The following is a 22,176-nucleotide window of genomic DNA, read 5'->3' on the forward strand; positions in this document are numbered from 1 at the left end:
GCAGTTCATTACCTCATTCCACCCTTGCAGGGGCTGAGGCAGGAAGGAGGATGACGTTCTTTACTCCATTTCTTGTACTCAAGAGTGATAAAAATTCCCTGTGGAGCTAAACATCAGCCTAACCATGGGAGTGCAGGGGTCTGGGAAAAGCAAGTTCATGATGAGTTAGTGAATGCACAGCAAAGAGTGCAATGGGAATGAGAAACTGGGGAAGGATGTCCAAGAGAGAATCCCTATAAACAAAGCAGTAAAGACAGAGAGGCAAAATTCTCACCATAAATCAATATTGTGATGCTGCTTTGATTCTTCTGACTTTAATATCTATCCTGAGATGTCACACAGGCCTCTACATTTGCAAAGCCACATCCTTTTTTCTAAAATAAATACATTTAGTTCAACTTGGGTGTAAATCAGAGAAACCCACAGGCTGATGCTCAGGGAACACTCCTAACAGTGAACTCATCAGAGTTAGATTGTTTTGAGAGTGAAGGAATCTCCTCATAGGTTCCAACTTGAAACACAACAGGGCAACACTGCCAGGAGAAAGCACTACTTGAGAGATGGGTTTGCTGGCTTAACAGAAGTTGGACTTGGAGAAATTGGATTTCATGAATTGTTTTCTGAGGACTGTGTGGGAATGTTCCCACATACTTTCAGATCCAAGCCCAGGAGAATTTTAGTAGAGGAGATAAAAAATAAACCAACAGCACAGAACACACAATTACAGGGGACAGCACTGCAGCCTTTGAGGCAGTATCACAGAGCTGGAGGCTAAACACTAACCCTGGCCTTACTCTTTCTAAGCTGTGTCTAAAGTCAAGAGCTGTCTCCAACACCTTCCTTCTGTGCAAGCCAGACACATCATGCTAAGAAACAACTGAAAGGAAAGCTGCTGCCCTCTCTTCCAAACTCCTGCACCCTGTAGCCAATGCTTCATAAAGAGTTGCTCAGAAAGAAAAAAAAAAATTATTGATTTAAGAAGATGGAGTCTGCTTTTATTGCAGACTTGCTCCAGGGTGCACAACATGTGGTGATAACTGCTTTTGTCTGCTGCTCCAAGTAACAAACAATTATTCCTAAGAAAGAAAACTCCCAACATTATACCAAACCAAGACTTTGCTGCACATCCAGCATCTACCACAGGATGAAATATTGTCTGTAATGCCTTCCCTGCAGAAGCAACAGGAGCCAGGTAAGCACAGCAATGGCCAAACCTGGACAAACCATTATCCCTGATAAACAGTGCAAATCACTGAAATGACAGTCTCAGGCAGTCTTTGTAAAATCAACCTGCAAACTTCATTTGGTCAAGGCCACACAGTGAAATATTTCTTTGGTTTTGCAGACAGGACTAAAGAAAAAACTCACACAATAATGTACTGTCCACAGAAGCCTACAGAAAAAAAATATGAGAATGTACTTTCAAAAACTGATGCTAATTAGAGGCTGCTGCACATATACACTCTGTTTCTCACCACCAGCAGTCTTCAATGCAGTAAATATTTTGGGGTTTGTATACAAGATACTTATGACAACACAATGTTGGGAACTACAGTGTTAAAGAATTCTGAAGGAAGAGGATGGAAACAGCCCATAAAAGTAAACAAGCAAAAATCAATATACACCAATATTAATTTTCTTTGAAGTGACTGCTTACTCCATACTGTAAGAAAGTGATTAAAGTAAAAAGGTACCTTTTTACCTCTCTTACCTGGTAACCTTCAGTCTTCTTTTGGCACCATTTCAACAGAGCATTCCTCTTGGAACCCCCATACTCCCGAGCCAGGGCTGCCAGGGGGTCCTTCCTCTCCACACTGAACCAGGGAAGAAGGGAGAAGAAATAAATACACTTGAAATATCTTCAATTGTTACCAGTGTGTAAATAATATCTGCATGACAAAGCAGATTGGCAGCACAGAACATGACCATAAACCAAACTGAATTAGGTTTTGGAGCTTGCATTTATTATTTTCCTTTATATGAGGTAAATTCAGGTGGTGTCACTGTACATGAAGAGCTGAAAAACAGAACCTGTGGATATGCAGTGCTGTGTGTTAACCAAGCATTTCTGCTATTATTTTCATCAGCTTTACTCATACAATTTTCAAGTAATCTCTATCTATTGAAAACCAGGATTTAGGTGTAAAATTGAAAGAAACTGCCTAAAGAATCTGTAACAGTAAATTCACACACAGGTGAGCTGCTGCAAAACAAGTTCTTGAATAAAATGAATAAATGTGAAAGCTGAGGACATTTAAAGGCCAACAATCAAAACACTCACATTGTCTTCACTCTATAGCATCTACTGGTGGAAATAATGGTGGAGATCAGAGGAAAATACATATTTTTTCTCAAGAGAGAAGAAATTTATGTGTCCAATTTCCTCCAGCCCTCAGAGCCTCTGGTTTTTAGCTCACCACAACATGCAAAATGTCAGTAAGATAATGAGGGCTGACCACATGATGGAATTCTTGTGTGCAGCTCAGCTTGCTATCCTCATTTCCCATTTTGCAGCTAACTGTGATCATTACAATCTGAATTTTCATATCTGGATCTATCAGAGCCTGGTAATTCCCAGCAGTCTGCTCTGTAGATTAAAGTATTTATCTTGGTGCCAGGTAATGCTGTTGGTCTGTCCTGTTTTTCCCAGGAAACTGGGCTGATACCTGAGTTTGCTTTGGGGTTTCAAGCAGCTGGGGGTAGAGGAAAGCATCCTGCTGCTGAAGGCCATCGGGGGCTTGCTCAGGGATTCCAGGGAGGGGCTTTTGCGGAGGTAATGGTCTGGTTTCAGCTCTTCATTCCTCCCCTTCAGAAGGTCTGTGGGAATTTTAAAAAAAGCTGTCAGTTTGCAGGCTGAGGAATTTGATTAATCACTGTCCTGCCACCCCAGCACACAATATGGAGTCTGTTGTTTTGATTCTAAACAAATGTACTCATTTGTTCATTAAACACACATGGGGCTAGGAAACCTTGAGCAGATTAGAGGTGACCACAACAAGGAATGGCTTTGATGATTTCAACAGTACAGGCTGCCTGGTTTCCTGTGATTGATACTCCTGCTGGGGGGTAGGGGCCTCAGGTGAATGAAGGGAAATACCAAAATCTACACTCTTCAAGGTTCAAAAGCTGAGCACCAGATATCTTCACCAGATGAGTGAGCAGCCCCAGCACAATGATTTCTTTTCTGCCATTAGCAGACTTGTAACAAGAAAGCCTCTTGTCCCAGGGAAAGGCACCTATTCCTCATGATGTCTGACATAACTTTGAGAAGGCTCAATATATTCACAGCAGATGCATCTGTATTTTTCTTATACATATTATATAGTTCATATAATGTATTTATGATATCTATTGTTATACAGTCAAAGGAAAATAATTTATTTCATATCAATACAAGGTGATGTAACAAGCCAGGACTGCACATCATGTTATCAGAATTTACTGAATGTGGAACACAACTTTTTCACCTCTTTTTCAGTTACAGCCCTATGATAATTATCAATTAATGCCATATCACCAAGGTGTGAATTCCTTCTTATCTCAGCTTCAGCTCCCTTGGACTTATTTCTGGGTGCTAGAAAGCCCAGATGGAGCCAGTAAACCTCTGCCTCTCAAAGATCACAGCCAAAGACCAGCTCTGGGTAAAGTAATCCATGCTCCTCTCCAAATATGTAACATTTGGGTCATATTAGGGACATCACAGAACCCTGCTGTGACACTGGTCAGATGGAATCAGCCAGAAGATTTTTATTATGGAGACTACTTCACTCTGAATTTCCTTGGGGATAATTTTTGATTCAGTGTTGTTTGCATAGGGCTTGGATCAACTGCCTTCTAGGATTATTTAGATTGGAACCAGAGCTGTTACAACTGTACAGTGAGTAAGCCTTTGCTATGGATTATTGGAACTAAATTAAATCCAGGTACAAAGAGAAGCTGGAAATACAGGAACTTGTTAGAAGAGTAGCCATAATTTTTTACCATAAAATGGCTTATAAAATATCTGTAGATTTTAACAGATTTCCACAGAACTGTCTATGGGAAATAACAGCAATTATCCATGGCCCAGAGTGAGATATTTATTATTAAGGACCAGCATCATATTACACAGCTGATAGATTATTTCACTCTACAGTAAACTGGTAGAGATTAAGAAGGTCTTAAGGTTGTGTTTGGGATCTACACACTCATGCAAGACTTCCTGGAAACCACCTGATACCAGTAAATAAACCCTGGCCATTTCCTTAAGACAGAAGCAGACACTTCTGCTTGCTCAGCCAGGTTCTAATTTCTCTCCAGTATTAGCAAACCACTGCATAAAATTCAGTCCAGCTATCAAGAAGTTGTGAGAGATTTTTTTTTTGGTCTTTCCCTGCAGTTTCACTACAGGAATGTAACATTTCATCTGTCCTTAAAAATTCAAGAACCTGTTGTTACTAACTTTGATTCCAATGGAACAACTACATTCAGGACCAGATAATCAAAATAAAGGGCCCTAGAGAAAATGGGAAACAAACACTGGAAGAAAAGAATATTAAATGACAAGAGAACAAAAGCAAAGTGTGAAATGAAAACAAACTCATCTCTTGAGAACTCTCAAAACAAACTATTTCCAGCCCAAATATGACTGCTCCTAAAACAGTCACATCAGAATCTGAAATGTTTGATGTATTTCAAATGAAGCTCAATTTAAAAACAAATAAACCCTCAGAAGACAGTGCTTTGGGCTTGTTCCAGAGACATACATGTTGAACAAAATCCAACCCTCTCCAGTTCCACAGTGTGGATTAGAGAGGTGCCGTGGATACTTCTGAATAAAGAAGGGCAGTTTGTGTTGGCAAACCACAATAAATCAGCTATTTTTTAGTTATGATCAAGATGGGAATAGAAGCACAACAAAATGAATAAGCTCTGTAAAGACACAAGAGGCACTTTCCATGTTTCCTTTGACCACGTAAGAAAAGTAAAAATGGTTCAGGCAGAGGCCAACAGTTAATAACAAGTTTAGTTAACAAAAAGAGGCAGTATCTGTATTTATCACAACTTACCTGCCAGAGGGAGGTCTGACAGATCTGCATGCCTGGCAATGCCCTTGCTGGCTGGCTTGGCATTGTTATACACAGAGTGTCTCTGTGAAACAAAGGTGCAAGAGGTAATTGAAGAAGTATTGGATATCACGCTTAAATGAGCAGAGAAGTTTCTGCTATCTCAAGATCACAAAGCACATGGAGGGACACAGAAACCTTTCAGCAGGGTATCAGCTGGACCTAGAGCTAGGTAAATAATTTTGAAAAACATGAGTACAAAGGGACAATATTTTATCTGGTAACAGACTGGCTCCTGAACTACTTCACACTTCTATTTGTATGATTCTTCTCTTGCCAAACACAATTTAGTGCCACCAAAAGTGAGGATGCCTGTTCCCAATCCTGACTCTGCTCCCAACACCCTGAGTCCCATGTCAGGAGGATTCTTGTCTCTGCCCCAGCACCAGTTTACAATTAATACCCCATCATCAGGCATTAATACAGGTCCCAGACCTCACTGGATAACTGGGAGCACACATCATGGAAACTTCAATCCCAACTCATGTGCCACTCCCTAGTTCAGTGTGATGTTTCTTCCATCTCACTCCCAATAACTGAAACCTCTTTTCTGGTCCATGGTGATAAAGTTCAGAACTGGATTCCACACAGCTCACATCCGTCCACTGAGACCTCTCAGCTGAAGTCAAGACAAACTCACTTTGATCCTTTTTGTTAGGACCACAGCATTTGATGTTGCACAGCAAACAAACAGATGAGTTTCCCCTTCCCCCTGTCAGCAGATGATGGAGCCAGCACTGTGTCCACCTCTTCTGAATCTACAAGGACAGAAGAGCTCCTTGTACCTGCATTGGGGACACAGCAGCTGCTGGGGCTGTCCTCACTGGAATTCCACTGAGAGGGCTCCTGGGCACCTTGTGAACTGGGACATTTTGTCCACTGCTACCTGCAAGGAAAAATCATGGAAACATCTGGATTTCAAACCCAACTATCACTCTCTTGTCAGATCAGGGAAGCACTGTGTGGTGACATTCCATAATTATGACAGAAAATACCCATCCAGAAGCAACAAGCAGATCCTGCTCATTGCTAGAAATTTCTTTTACTACAAAGCACAATGTTCAAATACCTGAGCATCCCAAGTCAAATGACTTTATCAGTGACTTCACAGTGGCTGCAGACTCTGGGGGTGTGGGAGATGCTCTGCTCAGGCAGACCCCCTGCCAGCGGCTGGCTGTGTCTGACTCCACAGAATCCACCTCCTCAGCTGCCAGCCTGCAAGGCACAAAGCACAGCACAGTCAGGGCAACTGGGAGGGCAAGCACAGGTTAAAGGTCTTCACTGATAGAGAGGCAAATCCAACAATGGGCAGGTTTCACTGCAATGCCCAGAACATGCACTACTCTTAGAATATTCAGGTTCTTTTCTTGCACCAAATCTGAGTGTAACAAACATTTCTGCATTGTTAACTGTATCATCCCCATTCCCAAGCTTCACACAGGAAGGAGGATTTTCATAGGGAAAAAAAAAAGCAGTTTGATGAGACTTTTGAGTAATTATCAATAATGACCTGAAGATGGGCTTTCAGTACAGCCCAAGGGGCTACTGTGCCTCTCAGTTTATAGTGAGGAAAGTAACCAAAAGGCAAACACACTTCAGAGTAAAAATTCTACATTTCAAACTTATCAACAGAGACATCTGCTAAATAAATGAAACCTCAATCACAATTCATAAGCACTTATATGGGGAATAAAATTCTTAAGTGCTTCATCCTAGCAGATACAGGAAGGCCAAAATCCAATGGCTAGAATGAAGACAGACCAAATAGAAAAGGTTTCACATTTTAACAGGAAGGACAAAGAAATTACTCCTTTGAAAAGAAATTCTGAAGTCAAGATCAGGTGCTGGACTTACAGGGGCTCATAGAGGAAAGGCCAGAGCTGTGTTAAACATAAAATATCACACAGGGGAAGTTGCTTCTAGTCAAGTATTTTACATGATATTGCTTAGTGACTTACCCATATTTCTCAGGCAGACTGGGAGTGTAATTACCTAGCTTTATTTTAGGAAAGCTGCAAGCAAATACAGTCTAGTCATGTACAAAGAGATCATTTGTACCTTTCCCATTGCTCAGAACCTGGAGCTATCACCACATCTCCCTGTATTTACCACATTTGATACACACCAAGAGCTCCATGAACACAAAACCAGAAATGATTTCATAGGGTGCCTGAAGACTCCATCCAGAAAGTGCATATAGGGTGGAACAGCTTCTGTGAGCTAAAAACAGAAGCAGAGCCTTTTCTTTCCCTTCAGCCATCAGAAAATGAAGGGGCTAAAGGGTGAAGTGAATAAGAGAATAAGAGTGACTCAAGTTTCTATTTCTGGCAGGGCTTAAGGAGGTGCTGTCTTTAAGCAGACTTTTGCTATTTCTTTAATTCATTGAAGCTCCTTGTGTGCCAGGGGAGGCTGCAGAGGCAGATGGCTGGAGAAAAAGCCATTTCAGTCCCATTCTCATTTAATCCAATAAGGAGGAAAGGCAGACTGGATAAGATTCACTGAGCTCTGAGGGAGCCAGTGTTTTGCTAGCCTTTAAGTTCCAGCCTTGACTTTTTGTTCTGTGGCTCATAAAGCAAAAACAACAAATCAGCACATGACAGCATTTGCACCTGAGTTACACAAACCACAAAAACTAAGTCCTGCTTCTAGCAAAGTATGGAGGAAGGAAATTTCTACCTCAAGATCCCAAACCACCCAGTGCAATCTATTACACTTTCAGTCTGGCCTTTGACTGCAAAAGGATGCAAACATCTTAAATAGAGTCACTAGAGCAGCACCTGTGCCACAGTAGAGTCCATTGAGAATTCAGGTGCCATTATTCTGTCCTTATGAGGATTCAAGTGTTGGACTTACAACCATCTTCAATGTTATTTTAGGATGCTTCCTGTAATCTTTCATCTGTATATTTGTAATAGGCAGCCTGAAATAACCTCCTTGATTAAACACAATCACCACAAAAAACCTCCCATGCTGCAAACTTTGGCACAGAAGGTAAGAACAACAGCCCTGAGAGCCCCTTGCTTCAATTAAAACAACACATGCCAGCCAACAAGCAATGGAGAGAGGAAACTGGTCAGCACTTAACCCTAAAAAGAAAAATCTGTGTGACAGGGGGATGTAAGTGTGTGTGTACACAGATGGGCTTCTTAAGAGAGAAGCAGAACAGCAAGAGCTTAACTTGCAGTAGCTAATTCAGGAGGACAGCACAGAGCACAAATTAGAAAGATTAATGATAAGCCATAACTTCAAACCCAAAATGCCTCCTCCTTATGCACAGCATTCCTTCAGCTTAGCACATCTTAGGCCATCCAAGAGACTACACAAGTTCTGCTACAAAAAGGAGGGATTTGAACAAAATGTCACCAATTGCTGTATGCTTTCCTGGAGACAAGAATGAATGGGCACACAGATAAATGCTGCACATGCAGCTGGCTGAAGTGGAGCAGCTCCAGGAGGAAGCAGAGCACTGGAGCCACAAAGGAATTAAAATGTGCAGTCCCTTTCACAAAACCACTGCTGACTTTCATTCATTCACTGGTGAGAGTAGATGCAGAGAGCTTTTCTCTAACAGCAAGAGTGAGTCTCCTTGTTTTCTAGGTTTGAAATACACGGACAACTGACTGATAACAAGGTGCAAATGTTTCTGGGCTTAATGGACAGATTTTTGGCAAACTCAGCCTTCTCATGCTTGTAAAATTTCTATACTGCTCTGATGACTGCTACAGGAGGTTAAGACCACATTTTCAGAAAGAATGACTCCCCAATGTCATCTTTGACACAGTTCCTGTCATTGTGACTGCTCCTGAACTCCAAGGCACACAAAGAAGAGACACACAGCTACCACTGCACAGAACAGAAGAGAGGCCAAGGGCAGGCAGCAGACAATTCCAAACACTTAAAACATTTATTTGGCACTTCAATGTATATTTCTTGAACATAAAAAACCAACATTCAACAGCTGCCAGCACAGCAGAGAAAGGCAACACAAGTGTGCATATAGGCAAGCACTCCAGTAGCATGGCACAGAGGTGGGGCCATGCCAAAGCCAGGACATCCTGTGGAATTCTCCACCAGCTCAGCCTGCTCCCACACCAGGCCCTTGCCAGGTCTTCACATCCAGAAGAAAAGGTCAGAAATGCCACAGCCAAAACACAGAATTCCAGTCCTGGAAGAAATGGTGAGAATCTCCTGGTAGAGATGGTGATCTCTGAGTTTCTCCTCAGCATCCATGGAAAGCTCTCTCCAGGTGTCTCCAGCTGCAGAGCTGAACTTCAAGTTCTCCCTGATCATCAAATACTTCACCTGAGTAAATGGCATGAGAACAACTCCTTTCTGAGAGGATGCTCACTAGGGGCTTGAGCTGTTCGTTTCTTTTCTTTCTGTTCTCTCCATCTGCAGTTCTTACAGGAGGGAACTTCCCCCGGGAAGGTCACACCAGGACAGCTCTGTGGCTGTCCCCTCCCAGCACGGCCGTGCCACCCAGTGGTGAGAGCCTCGTCAATGCAGGAGTGAGATCTGAAACCAGCAGAGCAGCTGAGAATGACAGTAAATCCATGTCTGCACTCAGTTCTGCTGCTGGATTTCAGTGAGCTATCCCCAGGTGTGTCTGTACAAACCATCTGCTCTCTTACATGTACTCAGACACACAGAGATAGATCACAGAATATAATACTACATGGAGAATTGATGTATATGCCATTAAATTCTACAAACCAGACATACACACCCAGTTTAATTTCTGCTTCAGGTTAAAATGGCATGTTTGAATGCCTGTTTTGAGGAAAATAGCCCCATCCCTCCAAAAAACCAAAAAGCTCTCAGTTATTTCAGATCCCCAAATCTCTGATTACTTCTTATGGCTTAGCTGGCTTCAGAGTAATTCAGAACTTCTTCTGCCTCCTGGTGTCTTCTGAAGAGAGAAGCCTTCTGAAACAAAGACAGAGGCTCTTGCCCATGGGGAAGAGGTGGACCTGAGCATTCACACTTTGCAATACACTTGAATTTTGCAGGGTAATAAAAAAAGACAGAGGTGCTTTCTTGAATGGAAACTTCCCTTTTTCAGCTGGGAGTTGAAGGCAAGTCCTGCAGTCTCACAGGCCTGGCTGTGCCTCCTTTCAGGGCTGTGTTAGCTGGCAGAGATCAGGCACCTGCAGAGAGACACAGCAGTGGGGGAGGTTATGGAAAGCCACACCATGCCCACCCTGAGGTACAGCTCTCTATTCCACATCATCCCATCACCTCTAAATAAAGGAGAGTCAGGGAAATGCCACTGGTGTGGCTGGAACAGCTGAAGGAGTGCCTTAACACTCCACTAATTTGCCTTTGAGACGCAATGAGCAACATCAGTACAAAATAAATCTATGTTGCTCAGATAGGAAGAAATCATTATTTACAGCCAGGAGTCAGTGTAGGATAGGGGTGGTGGTGTTCCTGGCTGTCCTCTCCTCTGACTGTTCAAACTATTCATTCAAAAGAGGTACATGAACCCATCCAGGCTGCTCTACCTCAGCCAGAGTTTCAGGGTCCTTGCACTAAAGGGGATGGAATAACCTCATCCAATGTAAAAAAACCCACCAAGAACTCCCTAACAAACCCAAATCCCCACACCAAACAACTCTGAGGAGCAAACATTTCTTGGAGAGCCCTGCTCTGCCATCCTCCTTTGCTCTCAAACCTCTGTGAGACAGAACAGCTGCAAACACAGGCACAAATGAGCAGCACATCAGCACATACAGACTGACAGCGGGGTTTAATACACAGACTACAAGCTCATTTCCAGGAGAAAAGCATGTGACACTGCCATGCTGTGGCATTGGAGACTTTAGGAGGAAAAACAGAAGCAAATTAGTGGGATGCATCACAATGTTCAGTTTAGGCTTCCGTTTGAAGAGCTGGTTAATTTTTATTATTCTAAGAAGTCGCTCATTTAATTACAGATTTAATTTCTCTAAGTACGTCTCCTGGCCCGACTGTCTTCCCTCCATGTTCTTACTTCAAAATGCTTTAGTGCCAAAATAATTTTGACAATTTGAAGCCAAAGAGCCAAAGCAAAACTTTGAAACTTGAAACTTTTACTTAGGTTCTTATCCTGACTGGTCTTGAAAACCTCCAAGGATGGAGACAGTTTAACTTCAATTTCCTCTACCTGTGAGGAGACAGCTACACAACAGTGGATTGTAAGCTTCTGCATTTTACTGCAGAGAAATAACATTAATTAGGATGCAAAATGTCATAGAAGGCTGCCTGAAGCACAGGTTAATTGATTTGTAGTTTCAACCAGTACTAACCTGGAACAAGTTAACTCCTTTTTCCCTTATTCCATTTGGTTGATGCATTCATGACCAACCTCCCCCCCAACATTCTTAGTCATAGAATTAGACATTTAATCTGTGTTAAAGATGCCTTTGGGAGGCTCTTACCTTCATTCAGTTGAACTCTGATGACCTCATCAGGATTTTTTCTGCAAGTTCTTTGGCTGCTCCTAAACCAAAAATGACTTTTTGTCTGATTAGAAGAACGTAACGGTGAAACCAAACTTGGAGGCAGGAACTCAGGCAGCCACAGGCAAACACTAAAATGGCAGGATGTCATAGGAGATAAATTGGCTTCAAGATGAATTTGTGAGGTGGAGTCTAATGACCCTCAAGAGATGGCTGAGATTTTGCCAAAAACCTTTGAGTAGCAAGCTCTTTGGAAGGCACATTTTCCACTAAGAGCTTAAAAATCAGACAGGGAACTTCCACTAGGGACTGTCAGACATTCTGCTGAGCGTGCAGCTGCTCAGCATTAGCAAACATGAGGAATACTCTATAGACTATCATGCTACAAACTGCTTCCACCAGTGCTGAGCACACATCAAAATCACCACAGGCACCAGAATCTGCTGCTGATTCTGAGCAGTGGCATTTGTGAAGGCTGACAAAGTGACAATAAGAATATCCCCAGAACTTCCTGGGTGAAAGAAGCTGAGGTGCTGGGGGAGACAGAGACCTCAGGAATGCAAAAATATCTGGAAGTGTAGAACTGGCTCTCAGCAGGAGCTTTGGCGACTTCAGGAATTTGTTTCATAGGTCAGCAGAGCTTTAAAATTCCAGAGTTCAGCTGCTGATCATTGCTTTGTTTAGACAGGGACTTCCACAGGCTTCATTATGCTCCCCACACCATTCAGTACAGACATTCTGCACACTCTGAGAGTCAAATTAATTATCCTGACAGATGCAAAATTTGGTTTCATTACCTGCCTTTGAAAGAGAATCAATACTGCCCACTGCAGACAGCATATCTGGCTCCATGACCAAGGCAATACTCAAAGCAAGCTACACAGAGTCAACATGACACAGAGACAGACACATCCAAGTGTGTGTGACACAAAGGGAGACACAAAAGCCAAAACTGACTTCATTAAATACATGTCTGAACACTTCCTCCTGGAACTACAGCTCTATGGATTCTGGGGTTCCAATTTAAAAAGGAGCATTTGTAGCTCAGGCCTCTTACACCAAAGAGCTCATAATGTTCCTTATAGATGGAATATAAATATTCCAGTTTGCAAATTAACAGGTCATCTTCTATTCATTTTGAAGTAGTATCAAATATAGTTTAAAAGCCAAAATAATACAGAAGGGAAGCTATGAGAATATGATTCCCCACCCTCATATAGGAAACTGTGCTTTCAACAAGTGAAATTTCATTAAGAACAAATTAGGAATGGAAACAGAGCCCAGAACCTTAAGTACTGTCTGGTAATCATTTTGTCTGAGTACATAGTCTGTAACAGCTTTTCTCTGCATCCACTTGGGACTCTGCTAATGAAACTGGAGCCTAAAAACATTCCTTTATTTTCTGAAAAGAAGTTTTTCTGTATGTTCAATCCAGGCATTCTGATCCATACACCTCCACAAAAAAGCTCTCCCATGTTTTTAGTCTCATCTACTGTACAGCTGCTGTGGAAACTCCTGAATGGAAAACAGTGAGAAAATAAGTGCAATGCAGAGTTGGACTGTTACTTCACCTGAAAGAAATGACAGGATTCACCCTGTTCCTGTGGCCATTCTGCCAGTGGCCATGAATTTACCAGGAGAGATTGAAAGGCAAAACAGTGGAAGAGTAAAATTAATTTGACACATATTGCTGATGAACAGATGACTGCTTGTGTTACTTTGTCTCTCTTCACTGACTTCCCTCGGGTTAGGAAGTTCTTTTCTGGAATATCTGTACCCAACCAATCCTTCCACAGATGTTTAATACAGCACAGAGTTATAAAGGCATCACTATATTGAGAACAAAGCTATCAGAGGATATTGGCCATTGTTACTACTTAATAATTGTTGTTTAAACCTTCATGGCTTAGTTGACAGAATTAAATTGCCAAAAAGAAAAAAGAACAGACACATCTTAGAGTAAGAGACAACAAAACCTGCCAGAAGAGTTACAAACAGACGAGATGCACATCCAAGGCAGCAGTAGTTACTGACAAAGCACTGTTTGCATGCGTGTTAGCAGGCACACACATCAAGTCTTGGCCCTGGGAAATGGTGAACAACCAACCTGCTGCTGCCCTTCACTTCATCCAGCTCCTTCTGCAGTCTGGCACTCTTCTCCTCCTCCTCCTGCAGCTTCCTCTTCACCACACGGAGCTCCTGCTGGGCTTCACACTTAATGTCATTGGCTACCACCACTGCAGTCTGCAGGTCAGCCTGGAAACGCCTCCACTCCTCTGTGTCCTCCTGGAAAGAGCAATCAGAACCCAAACTGCTGTAAAAATGTACTCAGTTATTGATCTCTATTGCAGTGATCACAAGCAATCAGGATTTTCCCACAATTTTAAGATGGTGCTGGGTAAAACTGAACACTTGCCTCACTACCAAAAATATAGTCAAAGAAACTCATGCTAAGCTTTCCACTCCAACATTGCCAAGAATTCCGAAGTGAAGAGAAAATGAAGACTTAAAGGGTGTAGGAACTATTTCTTCTATTGTTCAAGGAAAACACAATGCTAGTATTGCAATAAAAGCTCAGCTTAGCTTTGTCTTGGAGTTTAAACCTTACCTTCATCTGCTTAGTCAGAGCCTTCAGCTGCCTCTCTGTATCTTGTTTTTGTTCTTCCAGCTTCATTGCTTTACCTAGGAATGATAAAAAATGTAAAAAGATTATTAAACACATAAGGGCAACAGTGAAATTGAGAATGGGAGGGCAGAGCAGTTGATTTGGTTTTGCTTCTGGTAATGCCACTAAAATAGACTAAACTGAATTAAGACACTCTCAGTGAGCAGGAATGGAACCAACATCTCTAAAATATATCATTGTCAGGTATTAAACCAGACTGAGATTTAAATAATGCCACGTGGATTCACTTACTCAGCACACACATCCCAAGGGATCACTGATGTGTGGAACAGCCACTGGTTCCACCAGGTGGCAGCTCCCCATCCACAGCAACCTCGACTTTACTGCTCTTCCCAGTGCTCTGCCCTAAAAACTCTTTAATAAAAGTCCAATAATGCCAATTTCTGGAATGGCCAGTATTTCCTTCACTGAAGAATGAGGCTTGGAGATTGTCTCTAATAATCACTCTGTTAAAACAGTTACTTCCATGCATCAACAGAGGGGAATATCCAAATCTGGAATATTTGTGAAGGACAGACCTCCTCCTCCCTGTTGCAGGCATAACTGAAGCCCCAAATAAACAAGCTCACTTGAATCCTTTTTTGCAGCTCCACCTACTTTCTAGGTCACTGATGAGCTGGTTATTGTGGAGTTTTATAGCTCTGTGTTGTTCCACCTGGTCTTCCAACTCGAAAATGGTCTCTTTCAGGTTCTTGATATCTGCTTCATTCTCTGATGTTTTCTCCTGCAGCTTCTGGCTGGTTCTGCTCAGCTGCTCAGCCTGTCGGTCACACACCTCCTTCAGCTGCCCATACTCATTCTCAGCCTGGGAGGGAAGAAAAAAGCTGCAAGTTTGTTCTTATTTCTTAGGAGATCTCTCTCATTAGAGACTTTACTGGGCACCTTGTAGATTTAAGCATTGTGTACACCCAGTTTCAATTAAAATGAGAGTCTCAGGAAGCAGAGATGAGCAATGAATGTCAGTTTTCTTTCCTGGCAATAAAGATAATACAAGATGCTGCAAAGGAAATGAAATTTTCTGTATGATGACCACAATTCCAAAGCAATCTGCAGTTAATGAAGGGAGAGGAATTACATTCCCAGAAAGCTCCACTCCTGTTTCTGTAGCACTTTATGAAAGTGATATCACTGCCTTAGGGCCAGGTTGATGATCACTTCATCCACATTAACAATTTGCTGCTTTTACCATGTGCATTTTCAATGGACTGTGAAGCACACACTGCACAGCCAGCTACTGCAGATAAATGCATTTCTGGATATGGGACATCTGGAATTACTGAAGGGGGAATCTGCTGCACTTCAGTTTGTTGGCTCAGCCCACTGATCAATGCTTCCAGGTTTGAGAGGAGCTCTCTGGCTATGAACAAGTCATGGAAAAGGTGCAGGCTGCCAATTCAGTGAGCAGCACTGGCACAGCCTCACTGCAGGGCAGCCTTACAGAAGCCTGTGGTCTTGTTTGGGTGTCACAAATAGCCAATGATTCAAAACAGCTTAATTTGAGGGAAGGGAAGAGTAAAAGGAGGGAAATCTGTGGTTTCCAAACCAAGCAATAAAAACTTTGGTACAGAGTCTGAGCACTCAGCAGTTTTTCATTTATTCTTCATGAACTGCAGCTCCAGAAAGTACTTGGGAGCTTCCTCTACTAACTCCATTTGCTGTGGTCACCTATTTTAGCTGAAAGGACATCTGGATTTTCTAAATCACTCAAACCATGGAGGTGCTTTTTGGCAATGCTTTCTTCCTCTGCAGCCAATTTTATCATTCTCCTCATGCTCCCTTCCCCATCCAGGGAAGGCTGCACACTCTCACTCTGTCTGCAGCACTGGGATATAATCACTGCCTGTGCTTTATTAACACTTGTTGAATGATGCAGCTCCTCTGAACAGCCAGGATCACACAGAAAACAGGGACAGTAACTTGCTTAGCTTGTCTGGAGCAAAGCTATGAACTCACAAATGAGCTAAATTGGTCTAAAGTATTTTTTTCTGTTACTTTATCTATCTCAAAACAGAGCACTTCTTTTTAATTGTAAAAATATTTAGTTTTGATAATTTGATAATGAAAATTATCTCATCTGGAGCTTGACTGTGCATCATCAGCTGCCCACATCAGCTTCCCTGAGTATGAACTGATGTCCTTGTGTTCTCATGACCAATGACACCTATACCTCACTGTTAATTAATTATGATTCATTATTCAGAATTTAATATTCACAGCTATTTATGCTCTTCTCTTCATCTGATTAGCAAGTGATTTACACTATTTGTTCACATCAGAGCAAAGCCATTTTTTATTGATCTGCTCTTTGATCCAATTCTGACAGACACAATTCTGTTTACTAAAAGAGTAAATTCTACAGAAGGTATTAGGACAAAATAGGTATGAATTTATAAATATAGATATGCTAATGTTATTTATGAGAAAATATGGGAATAGCAGTAAAAATTGAGATAATATCATACAATCCCAGCTTCTATTCAGAGCTAATGATGCAATTTAAATCCTGGAAACTTATAATCAATGGCTCAATAACAATGTAAAGACCAACCTATTCATGAAAGGACAGAAACAACCACTTTATTTTAGAGCTGTTAGTGTTTTACCTTAGAGAGCAGCCCCTGAATGTGCTTCAGTTCACTGTTTGCCTTCAGCAGCTCTTGTTTCAGCTCAGTGCAAGAGGCCTCTAACTGAGCCTTTTCTGCATGGGCCACTTTGAGCATCTCCTGCACCTCGGAGTTGTCAGAGGTGCAGCCCATCACATTGATTTCTGCAGCCTTTTGTTTCTCATTCTCCAGCTGAGTTTTGAGAGAGCCATTTTCGATTTTCAGACCTTCCAAGGCAATTTTACAGTCCTCCAGACTTTTTGTCACTGTGCTGTTGCTCTGCTGTTCCACTTCTAGAAGTTTCAGCAGTTTCTCATTTTCTTCTCTCAGGCTTTTTATCACCTGCTGGGCATCCTGATGCTCCCTTTCTAAGCTTCTCAAGCTGCTGGTTAACTGCTGCTGAATGTTGAGCAATTTCTCTCTTTCAAACTGTGCTTTTTCCAGAACTTCTGCACATTTCTGTTCCAGTTCGAGGACCTTCCCCTCCTGAGCTTCATTCTTGGATCTCTCTTGGAGGAGAGTCATGAGCTTCTCGTTCTCCTGGCTCAGTTGCTCAGCTCTGTCCCTGTGCTGACGGAAGGAAGTCTCCAGGAGAGCTTTCTCTTCCACCAGCTTCTCATTTTCTGTTGTCAGCTCCTGCACCATTTGCTGTTGATCTGACAGCTCCTGCAAAGTGGCCTGCAGCTCCTCTGCTGTGCTGTGGTGATTCTCCTCCATCTTCTGTATCCTCTCCGTAAGAGATGCGACAGAGAGGTCGCTGATGTTGTTTGGAGAGCTTCCTGCAGTGGAGCACTTGGAGCCTTTGAAGTGGTTGCTGCTGGCAGATGCTGGCCTGGAAGGCACATCAGCGATGTGCTCGAAGTCGGAGGCGTCGGGGGACAGGGAGGCTTTGGTGACATCGCTGCTGGAGGAGGCGGAATCGCGCAGGGCGGCCCCGCTGCCGCTCTCGCGCTGCCTGCGCTCCTCCGCCCGCGCCCCGCTCTTGGAGGGGCTTCCAAAACTCGACTCTTGGGTAGTGGGGGTGGGGAGGCTGCTGTCGCCTCCGCTGCTTGTGGTTGTGTCTGAGAGGGGGGAGTTCTCCAGGTAAAGCAATTTCTCTTTCAAAGCACGGTTTTCTTCTCCCAGGCTAGCAAGCTCTTTTTGGAAAGTCCTGTTTTTCTCCTGAAGGGTCCTTATTAAGGGATCTATGTCAGCAGGTGATACTGGTTCTAAATTTTGGTTGGAGGCACCCATTCCCTCAACGTTGAGTGACCCTTTCTCTTTGCATTTCTTCAACTCACAACGAAGTTTGGTAATTTCCGAATCTTTTGTCTTTGCTTCTGCCAGGAGTTCTTTGACCTGAGATTCCAGAACAGCCTTGTCACCGGTTTCATTCTCTTGCTTGGACTTGCTGGTGGGGCGCACGTGTTTGGTAGGAGTTGGTGCACCAGAAGAGGTGGGGCTGGGCTGTGTTTTCCTGGTGTTGGCCTGCCCACGCAGCACAGCTCTCTCCCTGGACACGGATGAGGACAATTCCCGCGGCGCTGGGATCCCCGTGCGCTTCGCGGCCGAAACCGCTCCTTGAGGAACAGGGCATGAAGCAAATTGGAGTTAGTGCATGAACAAAACAAGTTTCACAACAACAATGCTGGAGCCTAGAGCAGTCCTGGAAAAAAACACCTGAGTGTTTGAATAGGTTTAGTCATGACTAACTGTGTGGATTCATGTTTCAAAGCTTTGTATTATTCTGCATTTCTTCCCTTCCCATCCCCTGCAAAGCCTGGTAAATGTTTTCCCAGTGTAATAATACAATATGTAAATGCTGCAATACATGAGCTACAACCCCCTATTAATTATATTGATGTAAAGATATAAGGATATTAATTATTCAAAAGTGAAAGTTCTTCATGCTACTTTGTAGAATGCTAGATCTCATCCTAATCATTTCTGGGGAGATGTTCAGTAACTTAAGAAAAGATACTGTCTTTGAAAGAAATGGATTTTTATCACACACAAAACTATTTGCACCACATTTAAGCAGATCGTCACAAAAGAAGGACTGAAACATTTATGCTGAGCACAGATCCAGTGAAATATAAAACTCTTCTGGCACTTCCAACACTAAGACAATTGTGTTGCTGCAGCCTCTTGTAGAGATGGACGAGAGATTTTCCATGTTCTAAATTCCCATCCTCTTATGGAAGAGGAGCAAAAGGAGGTTAGAGAGTTGGTGCTGTTCCGTTCAGTTTTTGGTTGGGTTTTTCCCCCACCAACCAACAATGCAAAGCATTATGTGATTACAAGGGAAATGAAGTTTATGAATTGTTGATTTTCATTTTTCAAAGCTCTCTTGAAATACAGGACCCCGGGCACTGAAGCAACAATAAGCGACATCCGAACCATGGAAGTTGTAACAAGCTGGTCAAAGAAAAGACACTGGTTCAAAGGGAAGGTTTGACATGCCTCTGCAAGGGACAACACCGTGAATTTAAGAAAATCCTCCTCAAAATTCAGGACTTTATTCAAAAGGAAAAGCTCTGAAGTACAGCACCATAAAGTGTGGGGATAGGGCACAATGAGGAGATGTTGTCCAATGTAGCCACATAAACAGGATGCAAGAGCGAGTTATGCAAACAGAAAGGGCCAGTGAGCCAGTGTTTGCAATAAAAACAACTGCCAGAAGGACTCTGGGGGGAAATCCTAGAACGAATTCCACCTCCCCACATTCGGGAGGCTCTCTGCTGACACATGTGCAGCGTTCGCAGAAAATCAAAGAGCACTGAGAGCAAAGGGGAGCAGAGTCCTGCCTCACACAGCAACCTCATCACCCTCCCTCAGCAGGGCAGGGCACGGAAGGGTTAACATTAACACCACCCCGTTTGCTCAGCATCTCTTTTGAAGAATGCACTGGGTTTATAAAGCCCACACAAACAGGAGCCCCTCCTCCTCCCCCCCAAACACACACACTCTGCAGCAGCACAATAAACACCCCGAGACAAAGAGCAGCTGAAGAAAAGCCCCCTGAACCCGGCTCAGCGCTGGCAGGAGAGCACAGAGAGCCTCTGTCATGGCAGGGGCACGGTGAGGCCAGAGACAAAGTCTCCAGTGTTTTTGGGAAGAGATACAGGGACAGCCAGGCCCACACAGCTTCATTCAGTCACCTACAGCTGGAGGGGACAGCACAGCTCCGGGATCTCCGGCGGAAAGCACCACGCAAGCAGAGATGGGAATTGTCCTTGTCAGAGCCAGAGGCCCCAGCTCATGGATCATCCCATCCCAACCCATCACAACTGCCAGGATCTGGCACCTATGAAACCTACTCAGAGTGAGCTCAGCACACGAGCAAAGCTCGTGGTGGCCATGCAGCCAACACCAGGGATGAAGGACAGCAGGAAAACTGAAAGGGCTGAGATGTGATGTGACTTCCAGCAGAGAAATGCCAGCTCAGCACAGCTCCTCCTGCTCAGAGAGGGGCACAGGTGAACCCCAGGTGGGAAAGCACCTGAATGTATCCTGACCAGGAACAGGATGAGTGTCCAGCACACAGAAGCAGTTTTCACACAAGCTGTAACCATCCTACATGGTTGTAACCAACCAATCTACATTACAAATAATCAGAGATGTTCTTGAATCTGATCTTGAACCTGAAGGCATAAGGAGCGATTTAAAGTCTTCCATCTGTCCTGGACTTTTATTCACTCTGAGGGTTTTTTTTTTTTACCCTTTACACAAAAATTTATGACAAAGCAAGTGTGCTGAAAAACTTTTTTAATGCCCAAACCAGTTCAACAATGTGACTGTCAACTGGTCAGTACATGACTAAGCAGTATTCTATAAATAGTGGGTGGTATTCTGTACATTAGAATAAATAATGAGGCAATTACACATTAGTACAAATTGCTTGGCACTAAGGAAACCACCTTTTCCTAGGAGATATGCTGCACTTGTAGTGATGCCAGCATGTTTCCAATCACCAGATGACAACTGCAACATGATCCTGAGCAATGGAAGACATATACATAAGGACAACAATTACTGATATTTAACTGGGATTACCTGTACTCCACCCATTTGCCAACCAGTGCAGGCTTTGAGCTTACTCAATGTGCCTCATGTGTTTTGCAAGACTTCCACGCTCTGCTGACTTGTTCTGCCATAAATCACAAAGCATTTGCTATCCATCAATAACCATTAACCAGCTTGGTTTCTGCATGATGTAGGAAGAATTACATACTTTCCTCATTCCACTCCCCACAAGCACCACACAACACTAAAAAGCCACAAGAAGCCAGGAAAAATAATAGTTCTAGAGGCATATGTTGATCACAAAACACCAAATCAAGTATAAACTACTTTAAAGTTTATTTTATGGGCAACCCCCCTGTGAATGACCTTGGAGTTGAGCAGTTAGTGGTTGCCAATGACTACCAAGCCACAGCCCGAGGCTCCATGGGCAGGAACTGCACTGAGGGCTGTGCAAGTCCCCCTGACCTGATGAACTGGTCCCAGTGTGGTGATGGGAGACTCCAGGCTGCTGCACCCAGTACAATCCTGATTTCTGCTGCTGCTTTCAGTGGCTGGAATCACACAGAACTTCACTGCCTGGCCAGTGCTGCTGGTTTTGAGCAGGGGAGAGAAAAACAACCAGCCCTGAAGTTCAGTGGTCACCTCACCACTGTGCTCCTCACCTGGGTGCCCAGTAAGAATTCTCCATTCTCAGCCTTACTTTTCACTTGTGAAGCATTAAACTGTAACAATAGCTAGAGCTTATAATCTTCCAAGTGCTTTAAAATTAACAACTATTTAACTCAAATCCTCTGAAACACGTAATTAACTTTAGGTTACAGGATGGGGAAGCAGAGAGAAATGAAACACCTCACCCAAGGTCACACTAAATCAGGATGAGGCCCAGGGATCTTGCCCTGCTGTGCAGTTTTCCATGCATCACTTGCTGCCAGGGAGCACTCCCTGACTTCCCACTGATGTCAAAAGCCAAAGTATCACTTTAATGAGATAAAAGTTGGCCCCCTGAGATGATCTTCTGACATTTTAATCCAATTTTCAACACAACTACAATGTTTCTCACAGAAGCATCAGGATTACTCCTCAGATTTTCCACATTATGATCTATTTCTGATCTGAGCTCTCAGCACCTTCCATAGGGACATTCATAATCAGGAGAAAATGGACTATGGAATGGAGAAAAACATTTCCCAATCCTCCAAGGTGAAACACACAGGATTGTTGTTCAGAAATAACATCCAGGCAGCACAGTCAATGTAATTACAGCAGGAGCAGGGTAAGGGGAAGTAGAAGGCAAACATTTTATCAGTCACAGAGGGACACATGTGACATGGAATGAA

General features: G+C 43.1%; 1 protein-coding gene across 6 annotated transcripts in view; it reads right to left on the minus strand.

Annotated features, from left to right (window-relative positions):
- The window catches only part of SPECC1 (sperm antigen with calponin homology and coiled-coil domains 1), an 85,856-nt gene that overhangs the window by 17,610 nt on the left and 46,070 nt on the right, over window positions 1-22,176 (minus strand). For 4 of the 6 annotated variants that reach the window (XM_033078576.1, XM_033078578.2, XM_033078575.2 and 1 more), the window contains 9 exons: window positions 16,835-18,393; window positions 14,829-15,036; window positions 14,154-14,227; window positions 13,653-13,831; window positions 6,175-6,320; window positions 5,891-5,991; window positions 5,049-5,130; window positions 2,667-2,817; window positions 1,703-1,814 (listed from right to left, as the gene is read on the minus strand). In XM_033078576.1, coding sequence (XP_032934467.1) covers window positions 1,703-1,814; window positions 2,667-2,817; window positions 5,049-5,130; window positions 5,891-5,991; window positions 6,175-6,320; window positions 13,653-13,831; window positions 14,154-14,227; window positions 14,829-15,036; window positions 16,835-18,393 — 2,612 coding nt within the window. Of the gene's footprint in view, window positions 1-1,702; window positions 1,815-2,666; window positions 2,818-5,048; window positions 5,131-5,890; window positions 5,992-6,174; window positions 6,321-8,987; window positions 10,253-13,652; window positions 13,832-14,153; window positions 14,228-14,828; window positions 15,037-16,834; window positions 18,394-22,176 lie in introns of those variants that run through there. The other 2 variants (XM_033078579.2, XM_033078581.2) reach the window with 2 other exon arrangements.

This window comes from Catharus ustulatus, chromosome 22 (genome assembly GCF_009819885.2).
Source record: "Catharus ustulatus isolate bCatUst1 chromosome 22, bCatUst1.pri.v2, whole genome shotgun sequence".
Lineage (NCBI taxonomy): Eukaryota > Metazoa > Chordata > Aves > Passeriformes > Turdidae > Catharus > Catharus ustulatus.